Source organism: Aythya fuligula, chromosome 7 (genome assembly GCF_009819795.1).
Source record: "Aythya fuligula isolate bAytFul2 chromosome 7, bAytFul2.pri, whole genome shotgun sequence".
NCBI lineage: Eukaryota > Metazoa > Chordata > Aves > Anseriformes > Anatidae > Aythya > Aythya fuligula.
The window spans coordinates 25,585,434-25,611,685 of record NC_045565.1 but is presented as its reverse complement, the minus strand read 5'-3'; the positions used below and the strand labels follow the sequence as shown (position 1 = coordinate 25,611,685).

The 26,252-nt window shown below is 43.1% G+C and overlaps 1 protein-coding gene across 1 annotated transcript in view; it reads right to left on the bottom strand.

The window, feature by feature from the left end:
* SORCS3 (sortilin related VPS10 domain containing receptor 3) overlaps positions 1-26,252 on the bottom strand; it is a 275,315-nt gene that overhangs the window by 183,504 nt on the left and 65,559 nt on the right. The window contains exon 2 of the mRNA XM_032191225.1: positions 10,720-10,787. Coding sequence (XP_032047116.1) covers positions 10,720-10,787 — 68 coding nt within the window. The remainder of the gene's footprint in view (positions 1-10,719; positions 10,788-26,252) is intronic.

Here is a 26,252-nt window from a genome sequence, read left to right as displayed (position 1 = left end):
AAGTGTATTTCCATATAACTGATCAGAGGCTATCTGCGGCTCAGAAAATCCTCTGAAGTTTGCACACGTAATATAGTCCTTTTTTTTTTTTTTTTTTTTTTTTTTTTTTTTTTGCTTCTATGAACTTGCTGAAACTCCACTTGAACCCATGTGAACCTTAGCTACCAAAATATCCTCCAGCAAGGAGATCCATAGATTAAGTATATGTTATCATAAGAACCAAAAGTCTTCCACTTGTTCCCAACCTGTCTGATTTTCCTTTATTCTTCACAGGCTCACAGAATGGTTGAGGTTGGAAGAGACCTCTGGAGGTCACCTGGACCAACCCTTCCCTGCACAAGTGGGGCCCATGGCCCAGGCTGCCCATGACCACATCCAGACAGCTTTAGAAAATCTCTAAGGATGGGAACTCCACAACCTTTGGGCATCCTCTCCCAGTTGTCAGTCACCCACACACTACAAATTGTTTCCTGATGTTCAGACAGAACCTCTTGTTTCAGTTTGTGTCCATTCCCTTGTCCTGTCACTGGGCACCATGGAAAAGCATCCTCATTACATGCTCCATCTTCATTACACCCTCCCTTCGGGTATTTGCATACATTAATGAGATCCTCCAGGCCTTTTCTTCCCTGGGCTGAACAGTCCCAGTTCTTTCCTCACATCAGAGAAGCTCCAATCCCTTGCTTTACTAGAGATCCTATCCACACCACCTAATTCTGTAAGATTTTTTTTTATGTTCTTTTCTGGGCACCTCTTTTCAAGCTTTCCAAGTCCTACCAGATCTGATCTAGCATGAAAGTTCTTATGTGATTTATTATAAAAGTCCTTGTTTTGCAACTATTTGCATACTTATAAGTGAATTTAATGTGTGGTTTTCATTAATATTGGCACATATCCATGTCGAATGTATCTGCTACTAATCTGTGCCAATGAAAATCCTCTGCATGGTAAAAAAGCGATCAGAAAAAGACATTAGTAAGGCCAAAACAAATTCATCTTTAAGTCTGGCTTCCTGAAAAAAAAAAAAAAAAAAAAAAAAAAGTTTTGCAGTCAGTATCCAAATCTAATTAAAATGTAAGATGAGATATCTCAACAAAAGGAGCAGCTCTCTAATGAGAGCAATGGAATCGTTGTTCCAAATGATAAAGAAGGGATGGAATAGCCAATTCCTGTTAACAGATGCATCTCTGCTGATGCAGCAACAGTCACAACACCCACAGGATCTGCAACAGCAGGTTCTTGGCTACAAAATCCCTCCTGAACGCTGCCTTGCTACATTTCTAGTAGTAGGCAAAGCACTACAAACACCTTTTACCTGTCATAGACAAGTAAAGAGCCTGACAAGATGAATTCACAGCAGCTGCACCACTTCAAGATGACATTCACTTTTGGCAAAACTCCCCCTGGCCCTCCCAGCCACTTTCCCCAGGACTAGATATGCCTGGGAACACCATCTAAGCTGAAAATACATTTCTGATGAGATAGCCATGTCTCCATTATTGAGGAGCCCATAATCACAGAAATTAATTCAAAGACACAAAAAACACATCAAACATCATCATATAAGCTACAAAATCAGGGCAGCCATACAGTTCTGGCTTTCTAAAAACCTCTCTCCATCTTCTGCATCCCCTAGCCAACAAATTTTGTTAACTCACAGCGAGACTCTCAGGCTTGCATCAACACCAGAAACATATCTGGGCATTAATTATCTTACATTTCCCTCTCCACCATCCAACTTTCTGGAATGGAAAGACAAGAGATCTAGACAGGATCTGGCTGAAAAGACTGGCTGGAAAATTCAGTTACTTCAAAGCCGCCAGCTGGGCAATGGATGAAGAACTTACCCATGATGTGAAAGCCTCAAATCCCACAGTTGCATAATACAGCCCCCGTAGGTCAGATCCAGAATCTGTACTGCCCACTAACCCACACAGAACATTCTGGAGAATTATAAGGAACAGCAAAAAGAGCACGATTCTTTCCATGGTCTCTCCCCCAGCTCTCTCGACTTGGAGAGTCGAACCACAACAATGCTGAGGTGTATCATGTATTCAGAACAGTTCCAGGCTATTCCACCCAGAGCACCTGAAACACGAATAGCTCATTACTGAGGAAGAGATAACGAAGGATGGATGATGTTTCTGCAACACTGCACCAAAGGCTGTAGACCTGTCTGTTCCTTGAATGCCGTATCATAAAATAATTACTGTATGCCAGAGGCTACAGCCACACTATCACGTTTAACAGCCACCAGCAGAAATATCCCCCATTAATTCACTGAGTCCCCTTTTTGAAATCCATTTACGCTTTTTATTATTTCTGCCTCACAACATCCTGTAGCAATGAGTTACACAATTTAATTACTTGTGGAATAAAAAAGCACTTCCCTTTATACTCATTCAGAGCAAGGGCTTGAACTTGGATCTTCCACACATAAGATTAGTATCAGCCTCTCCCTGGAGAGATTCGCAGTCTCTCCAATTGGAGCTCTCTGGTAGAGTATAAATAATTCAACAGATACCAGGAAGAGAAGAAAAGAGAGATGGCTGCTTAGCGCTCTCACCTGAAATGTAAGAAAATGGATGCAAAACAAAACTCACTTTTGCTCTTTTCTCCATTTTACCTGGAATTCTACCTTGGTCCTAAGAACATTTCCTCAAATAATTTGCAATTTGATTAATTCATTTCCTCTTACCCACTTGGTTTCTACCCAGACAGCAGGATGTATCCCAAAATTCCCCAGCCTACTTGGGAACTTGAACATGCCGATAACCTAAATAATTTATAAGATCAAAACTGATATATAATCAAATGATTTTTCTAAATCTAACACACAAGCTCCTTATGCAAACATATCTGCAATATCCACCACCAGTAGCCAACAACATTTTCTCTCAGAGCCACACGTGTGATGCTCATAAATTCAGCAAAGCAGTCCTGCTTTGAAGCCCCAGCAGATGTGTGGATGAAGCACACCTTGAGCAGCAAGCACACTGAAATGTGAATCTGTGCTGCCACCGCAGACTGACATGCAGCACCCTCACCAAATTGAGATTCTGTGGCAGAAGGTAGTCAAAGCCAAGACTTACCTCTGTCTTCAGAGAATCACAGATATGAATAAAGCACTCTGAATACTGGTTAAAGTTTTTAATTAACAGCCTAGCTAAAACACCACTGCATTCTGCAGTTTTGTTTTTATTAATTCTCTCTGATTCAGCAGGAATTCCACTAAGGAATAGGGATGAGCAGATGCAGGGGGAAGCACATTAATAAATCATAAGTGTCATTAAAATTTGTAAACTAATATCTTCTGGGAAGTCTTGGCAATTAGTCTCAGAGCTTTTTTGGCAAACAAAAAATTAATAAAACCAAAAGGTCCCACGTCTGATGAAATCTCCACCCCCACAGAAAGGTCACTGATGGAACAATTAAGAGACACAACAAATAGGCCATCCAGAAGGCTGGTTCACAAAAGACAAATAAGCTTCACAAAACAAGACAAAGGCATTTTAATAAACAAGGGTGGGACTTGGACCTACACACCACCCAAAGACATTTAGGAAGGCTTTAAGACTCAAATTTGCTGGGCTTCTACTTTTAGCATGACTTTGCATTGCCTCTCTTGGCTCCCTCCATCTCTGAAGCAATGTTAACTTCATTACTTGCTAAAGCAAAGAACCAGCAGAAAGCAGAGGTGTTAATGTGACTACTCCCTTGCAGAAACATCCCACGGGATGTAATAGGGCTAGGAAAGCAACAGGAAGGAGACATGAAACTTCCATCCAGAAGTTAGTCAAACAAAAAATGAAATAAAAATCATTTTCTGTTACCATTACTAAGTATACCTAACTAAAACACAGTCCTGAATTCAAAATAAGACTATTAATTTTCATTATTGCTTCTCAAAACAAATATTTAAAGCAGTTTTGCCCAATTTTATCCATTTGTTGCAATGCCAGCATCTCTTTCAATTCTGAACTGCCAAAGATGTATGCTCTGGACACCACCTGGAACATTCAAAGAGGGGTGACACTATGGTTTATTCCATTCCACTTTTAATTTTTTTTAATCCTATGGACATTTATTTTGAGACACACAGCCCAAACGAATCAAAACAATCCTATACATATATACATATATATATATGCATTTTCTGAAGTCCACACAAACAAAAGACCTAAGTCTCCAGAAAGCCATAATCAGAAGGAAAACGAACCACCTCAAACCAGAAAAGTAATTTTGAAACAGGTCATAATTAGTTACTTCAAATGATTTCCCTTGTACAGCGGGATACAAAGGTGAACAGTTATCACCATCTAATAATCAGCAATTTGTAACCCTCCTGTCACAGATACCCCCTGAAACCAGGGAACACAAGGAAGCTAAGCCACCTCTTTATCGCTCTTAATAGTTATGAAAGGAGTGCAGAAAAACCATTATATGCATAGCCTTTCGTGAACATTTAGCATCCCTACGGCATCCCTAAGGCAATGCCCTTTACCCATTAATTTCTCTCCTGGCTGATACTCAACAACTCTTTCCACCTGCCAAGCTGTCTCTCCTGCTCCTCTTTCTGAACGAGGTAGGACCCGCTTTAGTGCCTGCTGCAACGTGTGCACAGCTGGACAAGCACAGATGTCAGGAGCCCCTGACAGGCCTGATCAGTCAGCTCGAGCACGAGAACGAGACCTGTCAAACAGGCGTTTAGCCATGAGAGCGAAGAAGAAACTCTCACTCGGTTCAAGAATGCTGCATTTTGCGTTCTTTACAGGTAGTAACTACGTAGCTCTTTGGGCCAAGGAACTTCTCTTTATTAAATGGCCACAATTTCATCTGGCAAAAGCTCGCTGAGGAACGGGCCAACAGGCAGCTACTGTGCACCTCCCAGTAGTGGAAGCACGGCTCCTTTGCCTGAGATGGCATCTCGTGACTGACAGCAGGCTGCACTGAGCCAGGGACACCTGAGTCACCCACTGCGGGGAAAATATAAATCACCAAGAGTACTGGAGATAAAGAATTGAATTATTTTGGGATGCTGCTGTAGCCCCACACAAATCCCAACTCAGGGTGCTGGGAGCTCTGTGGAACAGCCCTCACTCACACTCCTCTCCTCCAGTTTCCCATTCCCTTAGCTCTCCAAAGTGTCTGAACCTAGCAGCTTGCAACCCCAAAGGTTTTGACAGGTGACTCCTGTGGCCTGAGAAAACTAGCCACCACTGAGCTAGGCAATTTATACACACTAATAAATAACTGAAGTTACTGAGCTTTCGGAGACCCTGGATTTTGAATCCAAGAGAGATCGGGGATGTGCTTGCACACTCAAGCTGGCTCCTTCCCTTGACACACTGATAGCTGATTGCAGATATGATGAAGCCCTTCTTTTAATCAGCAGATGAATTCTGCACTTTACAACGTTGTTAAAAATGCCAAATAAGATGCAGTAACAGGAAGGCATTACTACTCTGAAAACCAGCTCCATTAATTTTATGCCTGAATACAGTCCTGCAGAAAATAGCATATATCTAAAACGCATGCTGTCAGCGTAATGGTGGCAAACAATAGATATAATCAAATTTGACACTACTGCAGGGAGATGCCAGCTGGTCATAGTGGCTGTCTCGAGACTGCATTTCAATACAGTGGGTTTCAGTGAAACCACGCTGCTCCATTTCAAAATGCGTGGAACCTGACTGGCACCGAGCAAGAGGTTACGGCACAAAGCAGAAATTGCCCCTCTCAGCCCCACAGACTAAATAATGCATCACCACTGGGCCAGAAACTCTTAATGAAGCTCTGGCTGTGCCATGACCTGTTTCAGGATTAGCTTGCTTCACAAAGGATGACATGAAAATTTCAGTCATGTTCACTGAATATCCCCTGGTCTCTCCCTTCTTACCTATCTTGAAGACAGCTACATTTGGAGCAGGGAGATTAAACCCTGCTCCCAACAGGGAGCCGTGGCACACACCTGCCCTACCTGAAGCCAGCTCCATGCACAGCCCACAAACCTGAGACATAGAAATCAGTGTGAACTTTGCAGAGTGAATCAGTGCAACTTTGCAGAGGAAAAAGAGGCTACAGGTACACCAAAAGATGCTGGTGGCCTGATGCCACCAGACAGCATATGAGGCTGAAATGCAAGGACGTAGGGAAAAATAACATACAGCCCTCTGGTAATTCAAACAGCACCGCAAGAACAGTGCGAGATCGAAGGCAGCTTGCAACCAAGCTGAGAGGTTTTACTCTTCTCAGCTCCAAGCTCAGGGTTGTAGCTGATCTGTTTTGCAGTTGCCTCTAGGAAAAAGCTGAAAAGTGATTTATTTCTGTTGTTTGTTTTTCAACTCAACACACAGGCTACGACAAACCAATCTCTTCAGGCATAGCAGCCACAAGAGAAAAAAATGCTTGGGGATTTTTGAGCGCTGCCATGGAAACCTAATTTCTTGGTTAATAAACAACAAAACAAGAAGAAATATATGTAAAAATACCTTCGGTAACATTCTAGATTCTTAAGAAGAAAGAGTCAGTCAGGATTTTGAGTATGGGTTAATGCCCAGGCCAGCGTTATATAGCATCAGATAATTTAGTGGGCTCCACAGCCAGAGGATGGGAATTCCAGGGGAGCCATCAAGGCCTGGTAAAATGGCAGCAGGGACTCAGAGCTGACACATGCAAGTGCTTGCACTTTGGAAGAAAAGCTGAACTACTCCCCACTGCCTAATTAGCTGATGTGCTGCAGTCATGGCTATCACATTGATCATAAATACCTCCCTGCTAGCTTGGGCTTCTCTTGTCTGTTATGTCGCCTGTTGTCTCTTTGTCTTCATCTGAGATTGAAAGTTCCCTTGGGATGGAGGCTGTCTTTTTAGCTACTGCAATCCAAATAATTAGGACTGTTCCTGGGTACAAAATTAGGTGACAGCAGAAGAAAGAAAAATAAAGTAAAACAAAATAATGTTTTTATTCCAGTTATCTTACAAGAAAAGCTGCTCATCATACACCAGCTAAAACAGATGAAAACATTTTCAATATTGCCATGACTTGAAATACTTATCCAGAATGTCATGTTGATGTAACCATCTCAGAAATGTACAGCTAAAATAGGAGACAGAATTAGCAACAAGCAAGGAAATCTTCACAAGGCTCTTCCTTTGCTTGTAAAAAGCTGTGAAATCTAGAAGACCCACAGAATAAGAAAAGGAGCTCAACAGATTCCTGTTTATTCACACCCATAGCACGAGAAGGAAACAACTGGATAGCAACAAGATTAACTAATGAAAGGACTTTCTGCCTAGCATACAGCCTACAGAGCACCCCATATATTATATCTGAGTACAGCACACGTCTGAAACCAAGACTCATTTATCACAGTCACAGTTCCCGTGTTCATCTGAAAGTGTTATGAACACATACATTTGAAGAAATAAACCACTGAACAGACTTTTTCCCCTTCTCTTCTCCTCCTAATAAAATTTGCCTGAGATTTCCCACAGAAAAACAGGCACAAAACTTCAACCTTCAGCCCTTGGTTGTGGGTGGCATCTTTTAGACACCGTATTTTGCATCTCTAACCCTCTCATTTGTCCTCTGCTTGACAGGTGCCTTCCCATGAAGCAGCAGCCTCTCTTTGCAGCAGCAGTTCATATTTTATGACAGATCACCGCTGTGTGATCACAGCTCACCGTGGAAGCTGAAGTTTGGTGCAGGGACCTTGGTCTACAGAGGGTTTGGAAACTGAATGCTCCCCAGCAGCACTTCAAATCTAAATAATTTGAGTTTATGGATTAAGAGGGAGGACTGTTTTCCTTTTTTTTTTTCTCCCCATAAAATTTTCTCTATCACACACAGAATTCTACAGAAGCCATAGGTCTATCTTTTAACCCAAATTTTATTTAAAAGCAGGTAGGATGGCAGCTGGATTCCCAACAATCAGCCACGTAGATCCCTTGCTAGGCAATGAGAACTGGTAAAGCATTACATGCCTGAAAAGCTTACCTAATTTTTACAGCTCTATGTCTTGACCTACAAGAAGACCTCCCCCCATAAATTTTGATGCCTCACACCATCACAACACAATCGCAACAAGGCAGATCCCTTTTACGGGAGGAAAACAATCACCTCCACTCACTTGATGGGGAAAACAAAAATGCAACCCCCAACTGACAGACACCTCTTGTGACCAAGAAGAGGAGCAACATTCATAAGGGGGAGGGATGTGTGTGTTTTTCCCTCAAGCTGGCTGCTGCAGTAGCAATGGAGGCTTTTTCAGTGATATTTTTGGCCAAAGAAACATGGATTTACTTATTAAAGCAGTCTGTGCTGCTGCATTCAAATGCTGACTAGCATTTCCTCTGTCTAAATTCTTATCAGCCTGATAGAGGAGCAGCTTCCGATGTAACTTTTCATTCTCTCTTGCTCCTTTTTTAATTACATTCGGGATGTTTTCATATTGATTCACTCGTCTTTGTATTTAAATGCAGGTATTAGAAATTTGTCTTATATAGCACTTTGCATCAAAGCATCTCGTGCCACAACCCGGGGGGGAGACTGAGCAAAAGCTTTTGATGCATGAGGCAGGCAGAGGCAAGATGATATCTGAAGATTGCATTCCACTCTGCTCTATCTTATCGTCCTCTGAAGCACTGCTGTGTGATTCACCGCTCTCCGCCACAAAAACCGCTTCTCTCGTGTGGAAGCAACTGTTTGCCAAGCGCTCAGAAGAGGCACCACACAGCACTGCTGCTCAGACGGACAGAGCTCTGAGTTGGCAGACAACACAAGCCACAGTCCCAGAAAACAGGTAGAAAAAGTGGAAATCTCCTTCTGATGTTTAATAGATATTTGCATTCAATTTGTGACCCACCCAGTTCCTGGGGCTCAAAGATGATTTTGAAGGAGTCTATAAAAAAGTAACCAAGGAAAGCAAATATATGACCAGAAGACGTAATTTCGCTCTGCAAAGACAGATCTTCCTTATGAAATTTTCAGGGTCTCAAAAATTGAGAGAAAATATTGAAAAGTACCTATTTAAATAATGCAGAGATTCAGAGGCTTTCATGTATAAATGGAACAGAATATCCTGCGAAAAGGAATCTCTCTTGGCTTGTTTCTTCCGCATTGTATCTATTTGTATTGCTACAACATCTTTTCAAAAAAGAAAACCAAAGCTGTTCTCTTAAAAAAAAAAAAACACTTCCCTCTAAACTGCAGTATGGTTTAATCCTCAGTTTTCCAGGTGGGAAACTCAGGTTTAGAGCCCAAGAGCTCTACCTGCTAGCTTTTACCTTGACCTTTCCTCCCAAACCTTGGAAGAGAACCCAGCTCGAGTCTCCAGACCCCCCAACAGCCCCTCTTTCACCGCAGAAGAGAGGCAGAAGCATCCCAAAACAGACAAACACACAGAACAGGGCATCTCCCCAGATGCCCAAGCAGCTGATACATTCAGTTGGACAGATGAGCTGTGTTTCTGTCACTCTGGGAAAGCTCCAAGAGCGCTGCTGCTGTCACCTTCCTGCAGAGCTCAGGTGCTGCTCTGAGATCAGCATTAGGACAGGATTTGCCTGCTTGTTACATTATTTATGCAGAGCAGATTGCTTAGCAATTACATTTAAAGTACAATCACAGTGCCATTTGTACTTGTTAGGTAAAGAGGCAAAAGTTTTCAAGGCTTAAATACCTTGAAAAGTAGCGGGATAAGTGGAAATGACGGTGTTCTCTCCTCTTATTAGCTGCACGGTTATTTATACTTTTGCAGATTACCATGGTACAGTGCAATTAGGCTTTGTATTTACTGTGCAAATTGAGAAGTTTCAAGAGCTCTACTAAACAATTAACCCTTAAATGCATTAATGGGAATAACCCACAACTCAATCCCAAAATCTGATCCAAACAAGAGCTTCTAAATTAACGTGGAAGAAAGGACAAGAGACCACCTGCAAGAAGCTGCTTAGACTCGGAGCAACAGCTACAATGCAGTGACAGCACCACCAATTACAATTTCTGGAGGTTGAGCAATAGCAGTAATACAAAAGGTAAATCTAACACAAAGCACTGGTGTCTTCCCCACCCTATGCCCTTTTTCTTGTTGCTGTTCTGACAGTAAAAAACACCCAAGTAACAATCCCTCAGGAATTGGTCTGCTTGTTCATAAGAGTGTTCTGCATGTTTTGCTTTGTTTTTTAAACACATCTACACAAGCTCACCGTTGTGATCTCTAGTCCTTGGATGGCTACTGTCCTCACAGCCCCAGGCAACACTAAATCACCACCAAGTTGACCACCTCAGCTCACAGGGCTGAGGAACATGGCTAAGACCAGCTAAGCTCATACCAGGCACAGGGTTGTACACCATCTTGGACGCTGTTCCAGCAAGCACGTACCATCTACAGAGACCATTCTCATTGCTAGCACCATGGCAGAGGCTCTGAGGAATGAAGAGCCTTGTTTAAGGATACTCAGAAAGGACAGAACAAAAGCTCCTCTGTGTGTCTATGGAAATGCCCTACATCAACAAAGCATCTGATTTGCAGACCTCACTTTGTTAAATCAATTCTTTCTTAATCATGCATCCCCTTTCAACTTCAGTTATCTCAGATCCCCTCCCATCTCCTCCTCCCCAGATCAACTCTGAACCCCCCCCTTGCTCAGCCTCCAGTTTTACAAGAGGCACCGTGCACCCCTTCCATGCCACTTGCTGTAATTCCTACAGCCCGCTTACCTCCACAGCGAGCTCTCGGTAACACTCCCCAGGTTGAAGTCATAGAGCTTTGTCAGAATGAGAATCACCTGTGGAAGGGGAAGGGAGGAAGGAGGAGAAAGGGGAAAAAGAAAAAAAAGGATTTTCTTTAGACTGTGTAACAATATACAAGGCATCTGAAATCACCCAAAGGAGAGCTTAGCGTTTATCCATTAAAGTTCCCGTATTATAGGATCAAGTAAGTTTTAAAAAAGAAAATCATTAGCTTAATGCATCATGTAACCAGTAACGTTTATTTTAATCCTGGAGATGTTTTACATTTGAAATAAAACATGCCACCAGGAATTAACTGAACATTGCGAGCTGCCCTCTCTACACCTATGGTTATTCAAGGACAGGAATGGAATTGGGATGATCCCTTGGTAATTCAACAGACAAATCAGAAATTACACTTGACGTTTTCCTGTTTCTCTCAAGGTGCTAACATGGACTAGTCTCCATGGAAAGAAATGATAAATTTGGTTATGAAGATCCCAATCCAGCAAAAGAGCCCATTTTGCCCCAAACGGATTTTGTTGCAACAAGGAGCCTTTCTATTGCAAAAGCCCTATCTCCCTCCCTCCCTCTCCTCCCATGGCAATGGGACCTGCCACACCTATCATTTGGGTTTCCCAGCTGAGAGGCTGCTAGGTGAGGAGTTTAAAGCTTTGCAGAACGGAAAAATGCCAAAGGATTAATCAATATCAGAGGCTGCAGCAGTCTGTTACCGTCAGCATAATACCGGGAAGAGACCTGTTCAAATCATAAGGACCTTGGTACGTGACTATGCAATCGGTGCCCAACTTAATGGCTTTTGAAAAGATGCTCTGAGCATCCCTTTTGCTACTGGATTCACTTCCCCCTTCCCCGATTGCATTTTTCCCTTTATTTCCCTATGCAGAGACCTTTAGGAGGAAGATAAAAGCAAAGCTGCTTCCAAGCAGGGTGTGAAAAGAAACCTGCCAGGCAGATTTGAGTCAGCATATGCAAGCCCATGTCAGCCTAAACTGCTGCTGTGCAGCAGGGAAATAAGGACAAGGCCCTTTTTATTGAGACTTAAACCTCGCACACACCTTCCCATACAAATCGGGAAGAACCAGCTGCCACTCACAGCAGCCAAGGATCGTACATGTCCTTGCACCAACTGATGGGAGCAGCCTGCACTGCTCCTAGCTAAAACCTGCCAAGGGACGTTTATAGATATGACCCATATTTCCAGAGACATTCCAATAGGATATCTCATGAATGGAAATTTGGAAGCCATGCACCCCAGCATAAGCAGTGCCTTGCCAGGAACGACTCCCTCTTTAGTGCTCACAACTGAGGCAAGGTTTCACAGAGGTAGTTTTCCAGTTTCAACCTGGAGGAGGACTCCCACTGAGGTCAGCAGATCCTGGATCCAGTCCTAAACGTATTACACGAAGCCTCTATATCATGATCAAACTTCAACAGAATAACTCTTGCTTAAATTGCAATCCCAACTGGAGGCAGCATCCATAACCTGCCAGTACTGTGTGTGCCTCTCCTCAGATCTCCTATGCCTTGTATTTTTGGAGATACAAACCCTACAAATTGCAGGAAAATGGCAGCTTTGCAGGAGTGGGGTGAAGCCTGCTCAGCTCCTGGGTATAAATACAAAGTAAAAGCATGCTGTTTAGTAGGGTTTTTCTGAATTTTCATGCACAGTTACTACCAAAAATCCAGCTCTGCCCATTGTCAACACATGCAGAACAAAAGCATAACCACCCCTATGCAGCTAAATCTCAGGGGGTCCCTGGGGCATGGTAATACAGCCACCTGCAGCAAAATGCCCACAAATCACTTACCACATGTGCCCAGGCCAGGCACCAGACCACAAGCCCAGGGACACCACCCTGTCCCATTTGCTTTTGAGACAAAACTGTTGAATTTCAACAGTGTTAATGCTCATTCTGTCTTGGAAGCTTGACAAACAGAGGGGCTGGGGAGGCTTTACCCCACAGCCTGCCCCAGGAACGCTGCGAGAGGACATTCCCCACCACACAGCCTTTGAGACTGCAGCAGCAGATGCTGCTAGCAAGCAAGTGTCCCAGGTGGTTAAGACACAGATCAGAGCCCAAAAGACACAGCTGGTTCCTGCCTTGCTTTCACAGGGTGTTTCTGAAACAGCCTTGCAATGGGGGCTTCAAAATATTTCAAGAAGCTACCCTGAGGTCTCCGCATGGTGTTGTCCCAACTGTGTCAAGTGACTGCAAAAGGGGTGGCAGGGGCAGACCCAGGCAAGAGCCCAATTCTCTAGGACGTTGTTATGTGAATGCTTTAGGTGAAAAAGAATGGAACAAAACAAAGAAAATTAGATAATTTTGTCCAAAACTGAATTCTGACAGGGAAAAAAAGAAAACCCCTCACTGATTCAAGCTGAGACATTTGATTCAAATTCCTACTTTGTAGTTGAAGAAGCTTTGCTTGTTTTTGTCAACACTGACAAATAATCATGGCTTTTCTGTGTCAGAGTAATTTTGCATGAAAATCTTGATGGTTTTCATTTTAAAAGCTGAATTCAATTGAAAATTGGAGATTTCACATTTAAAGCATGAACTGCTTCAAAACAAAAAAAGCATTTTCTCCCCCTGAACTGCAGGAAATGTAGAATTGCCACCCCACAGGAAAAAGCACACTCCTCAACCTAAATCAAGATGAAAAGATTTTGATCTGGGGAAAAGAAATATATATATAAAAAAAAAAAAAAAAAAAAAAAAGTTCCCAGTTATATTGATTCAGAAACAAAGAAAACTTTCACTTAGGCATTATTTTTTTTTTAATCAAAATAAAGAAAACAACTGTATAGTCTCAAATGAAACTGTCTGGTTTCCATTCATCAAACCGACGCCCCCAAAATTAATTTTTAAGTCAAATGAATGCTGAGCTGCCTTTTTCCCCAGGCTCATAGTGCTTGCTCTGGGGAACATGGCTCAGGTGGGAAATTCCCCCACTGTCCCCCGGGGACCAGGCGCTTCCCCCAGCCCCATAGGTGGGTGTCCCTGGGGGCACCGAGCAGCCCAGGTGGCTGAGAGTGAAGCGAGAGAGGAGCAGCCTGCAGGACAGAGCCGGGAAATAGGTCAGGCTGAGTTACAGCTCCCTTAAGGCAACAGAAACCCTTTGGAACATGTAATTTAAAGCTGAGCTTACACAAAACTAAATGACCTGAAAATTCAATAAACTGTTTCGGTTTTCAAGGCAGAAGTGGGGATGGAGAAAGGATAATCAGAGAAAGTTTGTTTTGTTTTGTTTTCTTTTTTTTTCCCCCCATGGAACCGAAATGACATTCCAGTCCTTCAAGGATTTCCTCGTGCAGTGTATTTTACACATAGGCCTCCCATACTTTTTTGTTCTGTACAAACTACGTTGTTGACTGAAGACCCTGCTAAAAGGTCTGCGTGACAAAAATGCCAACCCTTGTCAATTACTCATCCTCAAAGGCTTACACTATAATACAGTTTAAGAGTCCCTGGCACTTTCCAATCCTGCCATGGCACTGAGCCACTAGGTCCAGGCCCAACGTGACAGACCTCTCCTCGAAGGCCAGCAGGTCTCCGGGCCTGCCCAGCCTAGCAACCTCAAGCCTTGACACGATTTGGCTGATGTGAAATGACAGAAAATACGACCAGAAATAGGAGTCCAAGTTTCTTTCTGCGTTGAGAAGAAATCCCTGAGGGGGCTCCTATTGTTCAGGAAATTATTAGGAATCTCTGAGCCTATAAATCACAGAAGTGCTCAGAAGCTCTTCAGAGTGTTTGGTGGCGTAGCAATCTTTTGTGCTCATAAAATTTTACTATGAAGGAAAATGACTTTAGTTCATTAAACCCTCCTCCAGATCTTGCTGATTCCAAGTTGGCAAAGTGCTTTGCACATACCCCACAGTAGATACATAACTGGTTCCCACAAATCAGCACGTAAAGGCACTGCAGTTCCTCCAGCAGGCTGACAGCAAACTTCAGAACAACCGAGAAGTGCCAAGTCATGGGCAGTCATCCTCCAGTATTGGGAGACACGTATTAGAGAAGGGGGAGAAGAGCAGCAGCCAGAGAGAAGAGGCGACCATGTCACGTAGATGTCTGAAAGGCCAGCCCCGAGCTGCTTGGTGAGACTCACCTCGCCTCTAAGTGATCCCAGTGTATCAGCACAGAGATTTACACAGCTCGCCACTGCCCCTGTCCACATATTTACAGAAAGTAATTAATAATGAGCAAAGGGATGAGCACCGGGTAGCACACAGCACAACAAAGGAACTGTGAACAAATTTACAAGTGAAAAATGAGAGCTCTTTGCTTGCTTGCTCTGGCAGGCAGGGTCCCGGACTCCATTTCCTACCTACAGACTATTTCCATGATGTTTGCGGCCTTTGCTGCCCCACACACCAGCCACAGGAAGCTTGTCCACAATTTTCATCAACCTTTCCCCCATTCAGATTAGAGCAAAGCACCCAACAAGTAAATTAAAAACGTGAATGGGCACAGCTCCTGGGAACCAGCAGCAGCAAACTGCTTGCGGATGAAGGCAAATTGGCTTAAAAAGGTTTAGGACCTGAACGCCGGCAGCGCTGCCCTATGGAGGTCCCTAGCTGCTTGTTTCTTTCATTTATTTTTTCTTTTTAAAAGGGACAAAATTAATAATTAAAGGTGACCTAATCAACAAACTAATTGAGTTATTTGGGATGATGAATTTGCTAAGTAAAACAGTTTGGTTTTTTTAGTCTCTACATTTAAAGCTAAGTCAGGTGAAACCCACTGATATCTGTCTAGCTTTCTGTACACAAATGCTCAAACGTTGCAATAGGAGACTTTGTGCTCAACAGATTTCTGCTGATGTGTGGGATGGGCTCAGCCAGCAGCTGAGCACCCACCCAGATGCTCACTCCCCAGTCCAGAGGAAGGGGGGAAGGAACCAGAACAAAAGCAATAACCCCAGTAATAACCCTTCATAACCCCAGTCCAACCAGAACTCCCCCCATGCACCAAAGACGTGCACACACAGGTGATCACCCCACTACACATCATCTCCATCCCCACTTGCCCCAGAGATCTAAGTGCAGTTGCTGCTACCTAGGAGTGCTCTCCCCATGTGCCAGAAGCACACAGCATCATTACAAAGCTCCCTGTGAGGAATTTAAATTCCACCGGTGCTAATGGATTTAGCAAGCAACACCACTGCGAGAAAAGGCAAGTAATGTCATCGTTGTTTTACTGATGTGAAACCAGAGGCAGGGAGAGATTAAGTGCTTCTCTACATGGAAACACTCAGGAGGAGGAATCCAAAACAACTTTTAGGGTTTGGTTCAATTCACTTTGCAAGTATATCAGGAAAAATCTAATTAAAGACCATTTTATTCTGAAATAGAGTCTCCATCCAGGAATTTTACATGGCTGAAATAATCCACTTAAACAGATTTAGTTCATTTAGGCTAACAAGCAACACCTGGAAGATAAAGCCACAATCAGAGTTCACACATAGGAACAGAGTGATTAGCAAAAGGACCACATGCAACTTAAGCACCAATCTTTTCCCTAGCCTGGTGAACACAGCTGAAAAAAACTTATCTCCAGGTACTAACCCTTGAAGAACAGCACATCCTAACATAAAACCCTCAGATACTAACAAGAAATAGAGGCCAAATCCTGCCCATTGGAAATCAGAGCAACATTTTTGCATGAGCAAGATGATGCCAGCTGAAGCAGCAAATGACTTTTTTCTTTTAATCTCTGGAGAGAGATCAATGATCTGTGGGTGGCTTCAGGCAGTGCTGGCAAAAGAGCCCTCTGAAATTGAAGGAGACAAGTCCCAAGATCACACACAAAAGCAAAACATGTTCCAGTGAACTTGTGATCTTTAAATGGCTGAGGCTGTCAAATTTGTCCTCAAAACAAAAACTAAGAACTCAAAGAATGATATTCTCCTTTAATCCTCCCTTGCCTGCATTGCTTTTCACTTTCCCTTATGAAAGCTGCCGCAGCATGCTCTTTCTTTCCCCTGTCCTCCTTCCTGTCCATATAAATCAGGCAGCAGAACAAGCTGGAGCCAGACCACGAGAGGTCTTCCCATGGATTCCCTGGGGATACCGGAGGCAGATCACATTGCCTTCACAAAAAGTGCCCTCTGCATGAAAGCAGCCATTTGAAATTCCCATTACAAGGCTTGGGGTGAGTGAACAGAATCCACAGAAAAACAACACTACAGTGCTTTGTAGAAAGAGCCAGCACTGGAAAGCATAACTCCCTCCTCCCGCGTGACTACCAGCAGGAGCAGGACAGGATCTGTGCACACTGGTTCCCTGCTTTGGCAATTTGGATTTGAACCTGCCAGACTCTCTCATGCTTTTGATTTTAAGCTTTTTGGGACAGGGACCATCCATAGGATGCATTCACTGGTGCCTTGCACAGGAGTCCCTGCCACAGGTGTGAATGCAGCTGAATATCACTGGCACCACAGCAACAACTAATGCCTGCAGGACTCGGGGAGGATCTGTGATGCGTTACAGTAACAGGAAAAATCAGATTCTCCTCCCAAAGCACTGATTCTATTTCTTACCCAAGTGAGTGGTATCTGTTGCCACCAGCAGAATAGGGTCTACAAGTCAGACATGTTGCTCTTCCATCTCTATGATGGATGTTAGCAAGTAGATGATATCCCTTGTATAACACATTTTTTCACGGAGAAAGAAAAAACCCACACCAGTAAATTTAAGTTTCAGCAAACACCCTCTGCCTATCTACGTACCTTTAGCGTATGTGCGCATACACACAAATTATGATCAGTTTCTTAAAATCTCCTTCCTAAAGAAGTAAAAGAAAGGCCTCCAGCATGGTTATCAGTCCTTAGAGAGAACCTGGATTCTGTCCCAGAGGCTGAAATAGAGCCCTAAACGTAGCTACCAGGTCAGATCATAAAACCCTTTGTCCTCGTTGTAGGGGAAAAAAAACACTCCACAAAAGCTAAGTATGAGTAGATTTATTAGCCCCTCAGGAGAGAGCCTCTGGGAAAAGACATGGTGAATTAGCCGCCTTTTTAAGGACGGCAATAAAACACAGGAGACATTTAAGTAGAATTCCAGACTACCGTGAATAAACACATGGGAGGGGAGGGGACACACCCAATGCTACCGGCAGCAGTTGTGGCAGTGGGGCAGTAAAGCCCCCAGGTTCTGACCCACGTTTCTGGCAAGGCACAGTTGTGCTCCCCAGAATCTGTCCCAGCTCACGGATGGCCTCGCTGCACACAAACACACATTGCCACCAGAAAAGACATCTAGATTGCTTAAAATAACAGAAGCCTGAGCTTTATCTCTGCGTAAGTCAGTTAAACATAAATACAATCTCTCCTGGCAGGAGGTGATATGATTTAAGGGTCCCCTATCATACATTATAAGAGGTGATAGCGAAGAACTCATAATTTATTTTTATTGATTCAGCAACCTATGCTGGATCATATCTCCCAATTCTTCCTCTTTGCTAAGAAACTTCCACTGAAGCCTTGGGAAATTTAATTTATCTTTTTCCCCCTTTTCTTCTTCTTGCTTTTAAAGCTGCTGTGTGCACACCTCTACCTAAGTTCAAGAAGAAAATGAAAAAAAAGGCCCCAGTCACTTTGCCAGCCCTGTTCTCCTTCCAATTATCTTCTGATACCATCTGCGAGCCAGCAGATTTTGTGCAGCAATTTAACTCTGTGGAGTCACATACCTACTGAAGGGCAATTTAAAGCTTCTGACAGGGGGACCTGAAGAGAAGGAATGATTTGAACTCTAAGGCTGGGCACGCTATCTTCGGAGGACAGCTCTCAATAAAAAAAAGTTGACAGAAGGGAGGGCAGAGCAGCCCCCTGAGACACCATAAACTGCAAGGACAGGTGGGGGCTTTCCTTGAGGACTGACTGATTTCATAAAGAAAACTAACTAGGTGGGGGAATTTTGTGCCTAAGCCATTTCTAAAAGAGAGGACAAAAAATAGCTCCCATAAAGCTGATTTTTTATTTTTCAAAAAAAATTAGGCTGCTTTTTGTTCTTCCATTTCAGACTCCAGACTCTACTCTCACTCCATACCCATACATACGTACATAAAAGTCACTGATCTTCCTCAGTTTGACTTAATTAACAACTCCCATAACCGGTGCCGAACAGAGCATGGGGAAGAGATTCCCTCTCGTTCCAGGGAAGGGAGATGGTTTAGGTAACCTGCTGAGCCCTTTTCAGCCTAATGTCTATGGCCCAAAGACTTATTCGTTTATGTGAAAAAGCTTCACTGATAGATCAGGAGAATTAGCTGCTATGCCAAAGGACAGAAACTCAGGCCTGTTGTGCTCCCGAAACACCGAGCCTTGCCTTTGACACGACAGCAGGAGATGGGTGATGGAGAAGGCACCGTGTGAGCAGTGCAGCCTGGCCACTGGCCTGGCACTCAGAGCAGGGAAAGGCATCAGAGCCTCTTTGCTCTATTCCCAGCTCTGATGCCAGCTCACTCTATGCCTGAGTTAACCCACCTGCAGGGAGATTAATTCGTGATGGCAATATTGTTGTTCAGAATTTAATAATATTGTCTCAGAATATTACTCCAAGAAAGCATCACTCTCCCTCCAGGAGAAGCAGTCCAGAAGCTGAAGTTTCACAGATGCTACCATGAAGGGAAAGGATGTACCTGTTGGAAATGAGCCCTTGCATCTTTTAATAACCAGTTAAAAGACCTTCCATACCTGTCATGGGATCATTGTTATCAACAAATCCAAGCACCTTAGACCTTCACGTATTCCCTTCCTCGCAACAGCCCAGGGAAATAAAGAGTGCTGAGTTTTTCCAGATAACAAGTACAGGCACAGAGGAAATAAGGGCAAAAATGCACAGATTGTTCCGTTACGGTTAGCACAGGCAGCTAAGTCCACCATTTAGATCTTCCCACACATTTGCTGCCTGACCTCAAATGCATGTAACATCATTAGTGTAAAACCTTTATTTAATGGTAAGCCTTTATATAAGCCTAAGTGGAGTGTTTGTAAATAAAATTAACTAGTAGTGAAAATTGGGTATGAAAATCATTACAGAAAAAAAAAAAAAAATAATAAGATAAAAATGATAGTTTAGAATATACAAGGAACTATCCCAGGCAAGGTGGGTCAGTCAGGCTGAGCAGGACACAGGACCAGAAAGTGCTGGAGGCAAGAGCACAAGTCAGGGCTCTCCACAGACAAAAAGGTCAGAAGCAACAGTTTGAGTGCTAACTAGCCAATTAACATATTTTTACATTATTATAGATTCAACCAAGATGAAATGATCTGATTACCTTATAGATTAAGGCAATAAAAGAGTAGTCTGTCAAATCGGCTTCACTCTTCTGACCTTGAACCTACATTTATGCGGCAGTTCCTATCTGCAGATGCCCACACCTCCTTTGAAACTTATTGGCTCAGCTGCAGGAAGGTCAAATTCTGCCTTAGCAGTTCCTTTTCCAAATTATATTTATTTAAAATCAAGAGGAAAGATCAGTTCAATTATCTTTATTATGTTTGTATTCTTATTCTGAACTCACATACCATCGTGTGGATGTGTTTCATGATCAGTACGACACTTGAATTCCTTACACCAGAGCTACAGTGCTTCTTTTTTATTCTTTGTGTTGTATCATTAAGTAGTTAAGCAAAATTATTTTCATCTGTTGATGTGAAAACACACACACTCTGGGCAATTTCCTTCCTTTGTTCCGTGCAGAGCAGCTCCTTGCTCATGCCAAACACCCCTGGAGCTCTGATATTATCGCCTTTGAAGGGCCTAATCGAGCAGACTTTCATGAAATCTGGTTCACTAGACGTTTCCAGAAACCAGGCTGGGAATGATTCCTCTGTGTATATCCATCACACTGAGTCAGCCATTTGCAATGTCCTCCATCATCCAAGGGCACTAAAATAATTTCTGTTTTTTCCTGTAGTGTCCAAAGTAACAGATATGCTAAGAGCAAATCGGCTCACACAATAGCTCCCTTGATATGCAACGGAATAAGGCATAGAGGGCTCTTAAGTTCACGATTCAGCTTCTCCCTGTTTATGAGGCATCCAAGCTTGCACACCAAACCCTCCAGACAGCTCCAGACACTCCACAGTGCCAGAGCTGTTTGCATTTTGCCTGATAAACCACAGAACCGCAGGAGCCGGTTGATGGACATCCGCATGAGGCAGGTGCCGTGGGGTTTGGCTCTGCCTCCAACTGACATTTAACTATTGCAGAGTGCAGCTACACCAGCAGCAAAGACAGAACATGATCTATATCACAAGAGCTTATAAATAACCTTGCCCAGAGACAAAACAGCTTCTTAACAAGTGGAACGGGAACCACCAGTAAGTGGGGTCCTGGCTGGCTAACACAGGGAATACATTTTTCCCCACCTGAATGTTTCCTGAATACAACTAAAATATATTTGCATAAAATCTGACCCCATAAGGAAGGAAAAAAAAATAATATCCATATATTTTTAAATATTGGCCTCTGAAAAACTGGTGCCCGCTTTGGGGTGGGGGAGGCAGGAAGGATTGCATCAGGAACCACAATGGTATCATAACTTATGGTGTTGCCCAATACCGCAGTTGTGGGGTGCAAGTTTAAAAAAAATCCATTCATCTGGTTTTGAGCTCTCTAAGAAAGAAAAATATATTTATCCCACTTTAGAAATATCTTGTGCTAACGTCTACATGGGGAGATGTGAAACAGCATGGTTAAAGCTGTCAAGGGCAATTTTTCTTACAGACTTAAGTGTTCCATTACAAAAAAAAAAAAAAAAAAAAAAAAAAAAAAAAAAAGAGAGAGAGAGAGAAATAGAGGAACTTTAATTCAAATCTCCTTTAACGCAACATTATGGCTGAGAATTTCAAAGCCATAAAAGTTAGGAAATTCAGAAGTACAGGTTCTACATTACGCATGTGGATTGTATAACAGAACAGAGGCAAACCACTACCGCATAAATCCAAAACACTGCTGGTTTTGCAGTCCTTTGGGGTTCAGGGCGGTTGATCAGATAAAAATACCTGCTTGCTCTATATTGTAACCCTCACTACAGCATAAAACTTTCAGGAAGGTCTGAACTCATGGGGTCACTCTCCTTCTCTCACACATGGACTGAAGGATCCTGAAAAGTTCTTGCCCACTTGCCAACAGAGAAATAGAAGCATGTTCTTTATGTCAAGCCACCCCCTATATCCTTCCTCATGCAGAAAATAGGAATCACAGTCATGACAACCGGGACTTGCTGACTGTCATTTGAACGGGGACTGCTTCTAAGATGAGGATTTGGGATGCAGTAACCCAGGAATAGATAGATTCCTTTTGAGTCTTACATGACAAAAGTTAGATTTAAGCAGAAGGTGCAGTTCTTTGCCCACTCAGCACCTGCATTAGCTCTCTTCTCCATCACAGGAATATTTGGGACCCCAAACCTGAAAATAGGAAAACAGAAAAGTGGCACTCTCACATTTTATGAGAATACTCTATAGTTCTGCAGGGTCTCCAGGTGTCCTTCAGGTACCTTCACCTACACCTGCTGTAGGGTTGCCTTGCACCTTACACCCCAATACAAAAACTGTCCACCACTGAAGAGCTCTGAACAGTAATAGTCCAGTCCCACCAACTGTTCCAGCACAGCCATGATCTCAAACACCAGAAGTTTCTCAAAGCTTCTGAAAGTCCTTCTGCCCTTGGGGAATGTTTTCATGGGAACAATCTCTCTCCTTCACCAGTCACACCCTCATGTCCTGCTTTCATAAACGCCGTGAAGTCACAGACTACCCTGTCACTCCTCGCCCTGCAGTCTCTCTAGCACCTGTTATGACCACACAATAAAACCTAAGATTGGCATGGACTGGAGAACAGCCAGGCACACCAGATTCATCCTTGCATTTTATCAGAGCCTAGACTAGAGAGGATCAGTAGAGGATCATCTCTGGATGGCAGTAATGACAGATAGGTGACAAGGTTCAACTGAAGGTAAAACTAAATCCTATTAATACATGACACATGAGCACAAAATCTTAAATAGGGAACCATGGAATAAATTTGCTGGTTCCTCTTCAGGTAAAGTAGGGTCACCTCCAGTTCCAGCGCAGGTTCTGTGTGCTCCAGGGAACAACACCCTCCACACCCTCAAAATCTCATGTGATGGTTGCAAAACCCTCAAAGTAACTCCAATAATGACAACAACCAATAAGACAAAGAACCGTGACATAAGCTCGATCCAGAAGTCTCTTCTGCTTTTGTGACTGTGCAGGAGTTCATCATGACAAGTACTGGTTGCTCCAGGTGCTTCTCATGGGTAAGGAAGGATCAGAGCTCCTACAGTTACCAGAGGCTGAAGCACCGTGTGGACCAGAGGAACGATTCAAGGTGATGCTATCAGGGTACCAACTCTCTACAGGCTGTTTTGGTAGTCCTGGCAAAAAGCACAGGGAGGACAAGGTGAGGAGCAAGTCTTAACTACCAGTGGTAGACTAAAGAACAAATCCAAAGGCCCATTCTGCCTTTGCTGTTTTACGACTGTCCTTTCACAAGGGTGATCATCTACAGTTACTTCTTGTTAAGCATTTCACAAATCAAGATAAGTTCTCTCATCCCTTTTACAGCAGGACCAAGTGCAAATGCTCTGAAGAGCAGCAGCAGCACCCCTGATTATCCTAACAGCACAACCTGTTACACACTCACACGAAGGACACAGCAGAATGATTCGTACTTGTCTGAATTCAGAAAGTTTTAAAATACCCTCAGAGCTCCTTTGCAAGCCTGTGACTACTGCTTCACAAAACACTGCATACTTCCTGAAACACCTCATGCTTTTTTTCTAAGCATGTGTATAGATCACCATTTTTAACTATAAATACAGATATGTAATGTTTCTAAACTCCATTGCATTTTTTCTTCATCCAAAAAGATGCCAGAAAATTGACTCAGAGTGTTTTGAATACCTCAAATTAGCAGTGCTGAAGTCAGAATGGAACAGAACACTCTTGAACAGTTATTGCTGGTACTTGCAGGTGCCACGAGCCCTTCACATTCAAGAATATTGAATTTACATTCAAACGTAAAAGAAAAATTAAACCAACTTGATTCGAGCGCTCTTACATCAGGAGAGCAAGGGGTATTTTTAGAGCAACAGCTTAGCATTCACAGCACATATTGTGTTCTTGATTAAACAAGAGATCTGCACGAACATAATAAACCTGTAATTTTATTGGCCAAGCACTATGGAAACAATTTGGAATACATGGATTGCGATGTTAAGCAAACTGCAGCCCATGTATAACACCCATGAATTATAGCAGTTTGGCAACGAGCTGACCGGTTGCTTCTCACAGCCTTTAATAACAATCATCCACATCTTCACCGCACAATAGAAATTAGAGATGCAAGAGGCCTATTAGCTCATCCAGAAAATACAGGATTGTTCCCTATGGGATAATTGCTAATACTCTGTCCAAAGTAGATTTAAAGCTGTAAAGCAAGGTAGTCTCTTTAGCAAGATTACTATGAGTGGCTGAGAACTCTGCTCCATAAAGCTTGTGTGTGTGTTCCCCTCCCCCCCCCCCCCCCCCCTCCAAACATTATACTTAAACATTTCATCTCTTTAAAAAGGTTAAAGGAGCCCAAGGAGCCCATTCCCCACTGGATTTCCATCTAGTCAGTGGAGAGAGAGGAGTTCATCTGTTTTCTATAAAGCAGCAGGATATGGAGACTGTCTTTGGCTAACAGCCCCCATGACCAGCTGTCCCCACCACCCAAGCTCATCCCATCACAGTGCCCCCAGCACCATAGTTTGCCTTTACTGCCTACACATGTCCATAGGCTTGCACCCTCTTTCCATTACTGAGGTCTTCCAGCCACAGAAGTGTACATATGTGTATTTTGCTTGAAATATTCATTCAGTAAACCAGATCTCCCAGCTCAGTGAACCACATGTGCACGCGCTATGTCCACTTCAGCCATCCTTGGCTGGGGACATGTGGCAACACAAGGACTGGCAGGTCCAGTGCAAGGGACAGTGCCTCACCGTGTCCTGTACGAGGGCAGGGCTCTGGCACCAGGCTGCATCTAGTTAAATGTCCTTGCTGAAAACTCTGTCAGTCGTGGCATTTGAGCGGCATCCATGAGTGCTGCATCTCCACTACTTGGTAAGCTTCCATGCACTGCATCAATCCCTTGGGGAGCCCAGAACTAACAGAAATAATATGCATACAAAAAGAGTTCTGGTGTTCCTGGGATGCAAGAAGGGAATTTGATTTGCAGGCAGTGGAATTATACCAAATATACCACAGTCCAGGACAAATCTGGAGCCTTATAGATGGGCAGTCCAGCACCCAAAACAAGGGCATCCTGTTTTTCGTTCAGACAGTCAGTAATACGATCTTGAGAAATTTGTGTGCAAAGATGGACAGAGCAACATTCAGTCCTAATTAACACTTTAACAGATCCAAATTGACAAAAGAAAAAGTCTTCAGCCTGTACATGTTAGGTCAGTAAACATTACCACATGCTTTTCAAAAGCCAAGAAATGAGAATGCAAAATAATTTACCACGTGACAAGACAGAACTGGAACTTGAGAGGATGTGCCTCTTAACCCCAAGCATTACATGACATTACATGATAAGCCCTTTCAAACTCTAACAACAATTATTAGTATGCAGTTAATGACCCCAGCAACAGCTTTGAGAAGTCTTCCAAGCCAGGAACAAAGGAAATGGCTATATACAAGTCAAGCTGCTTTGTATTTTTCCCCTTCCCTTTTTCACATCTCTATCTTTATTTCCCTTTCTAAGAGAAATTTCTTCTCAACTTGCTTCTCCCACTCTTCCAAAACTTCTGGTAAAAACTAGCATGCACAGAGCTAGGAGACCCTCTGGGATTTACAGCTGCTTGATCCTACTCTTACACCCACTACAAAACTCCTTGCTATTAACTAAATTGTTGCTATTGTTCATCATATTCTTCTCATTTAATAGAAACATTCGGTGACTGTGCTTCTCTAATACTAGCCCTGGTCTCTACCACCTTTGATATCCATAGACATTTGCCAAATAGTTGTGCAAGCAGGATTTCAACCAGTCCCCAGCATGCATCGACTCCGTCAACTCATTACACTATGTTAGGAAAGCAGGACTAGAAGGGACAGCATTTTGTCTAGAGCAAATCAGCTACCTCATGTGTCCCGAAGACTTCTTAACTCCTCTGAACAAACTTCAGACCTTCATTGCAAAAGACAAAACAATAAAAAAAAGACACGCTAATGTACCACTAGAAGAGAAAAGTCAAGGGCACTGCCAGCGTCCTCCACCCTCGCAGTAACAAGGAAGCTAAGAAATGCCAAGATGACTGTCTGAAGTGGACCACAGAGAGGAATAAACCGCATCAGATATATAGCACCTCTCTGCTTCTGAGCTGAAGGAGACACTTTTTTAAAACATTCTGCTATCTTAACACACTTTTCAAAGTGTATTTTCAAATGAAAATTGTGAAATGTTTGTC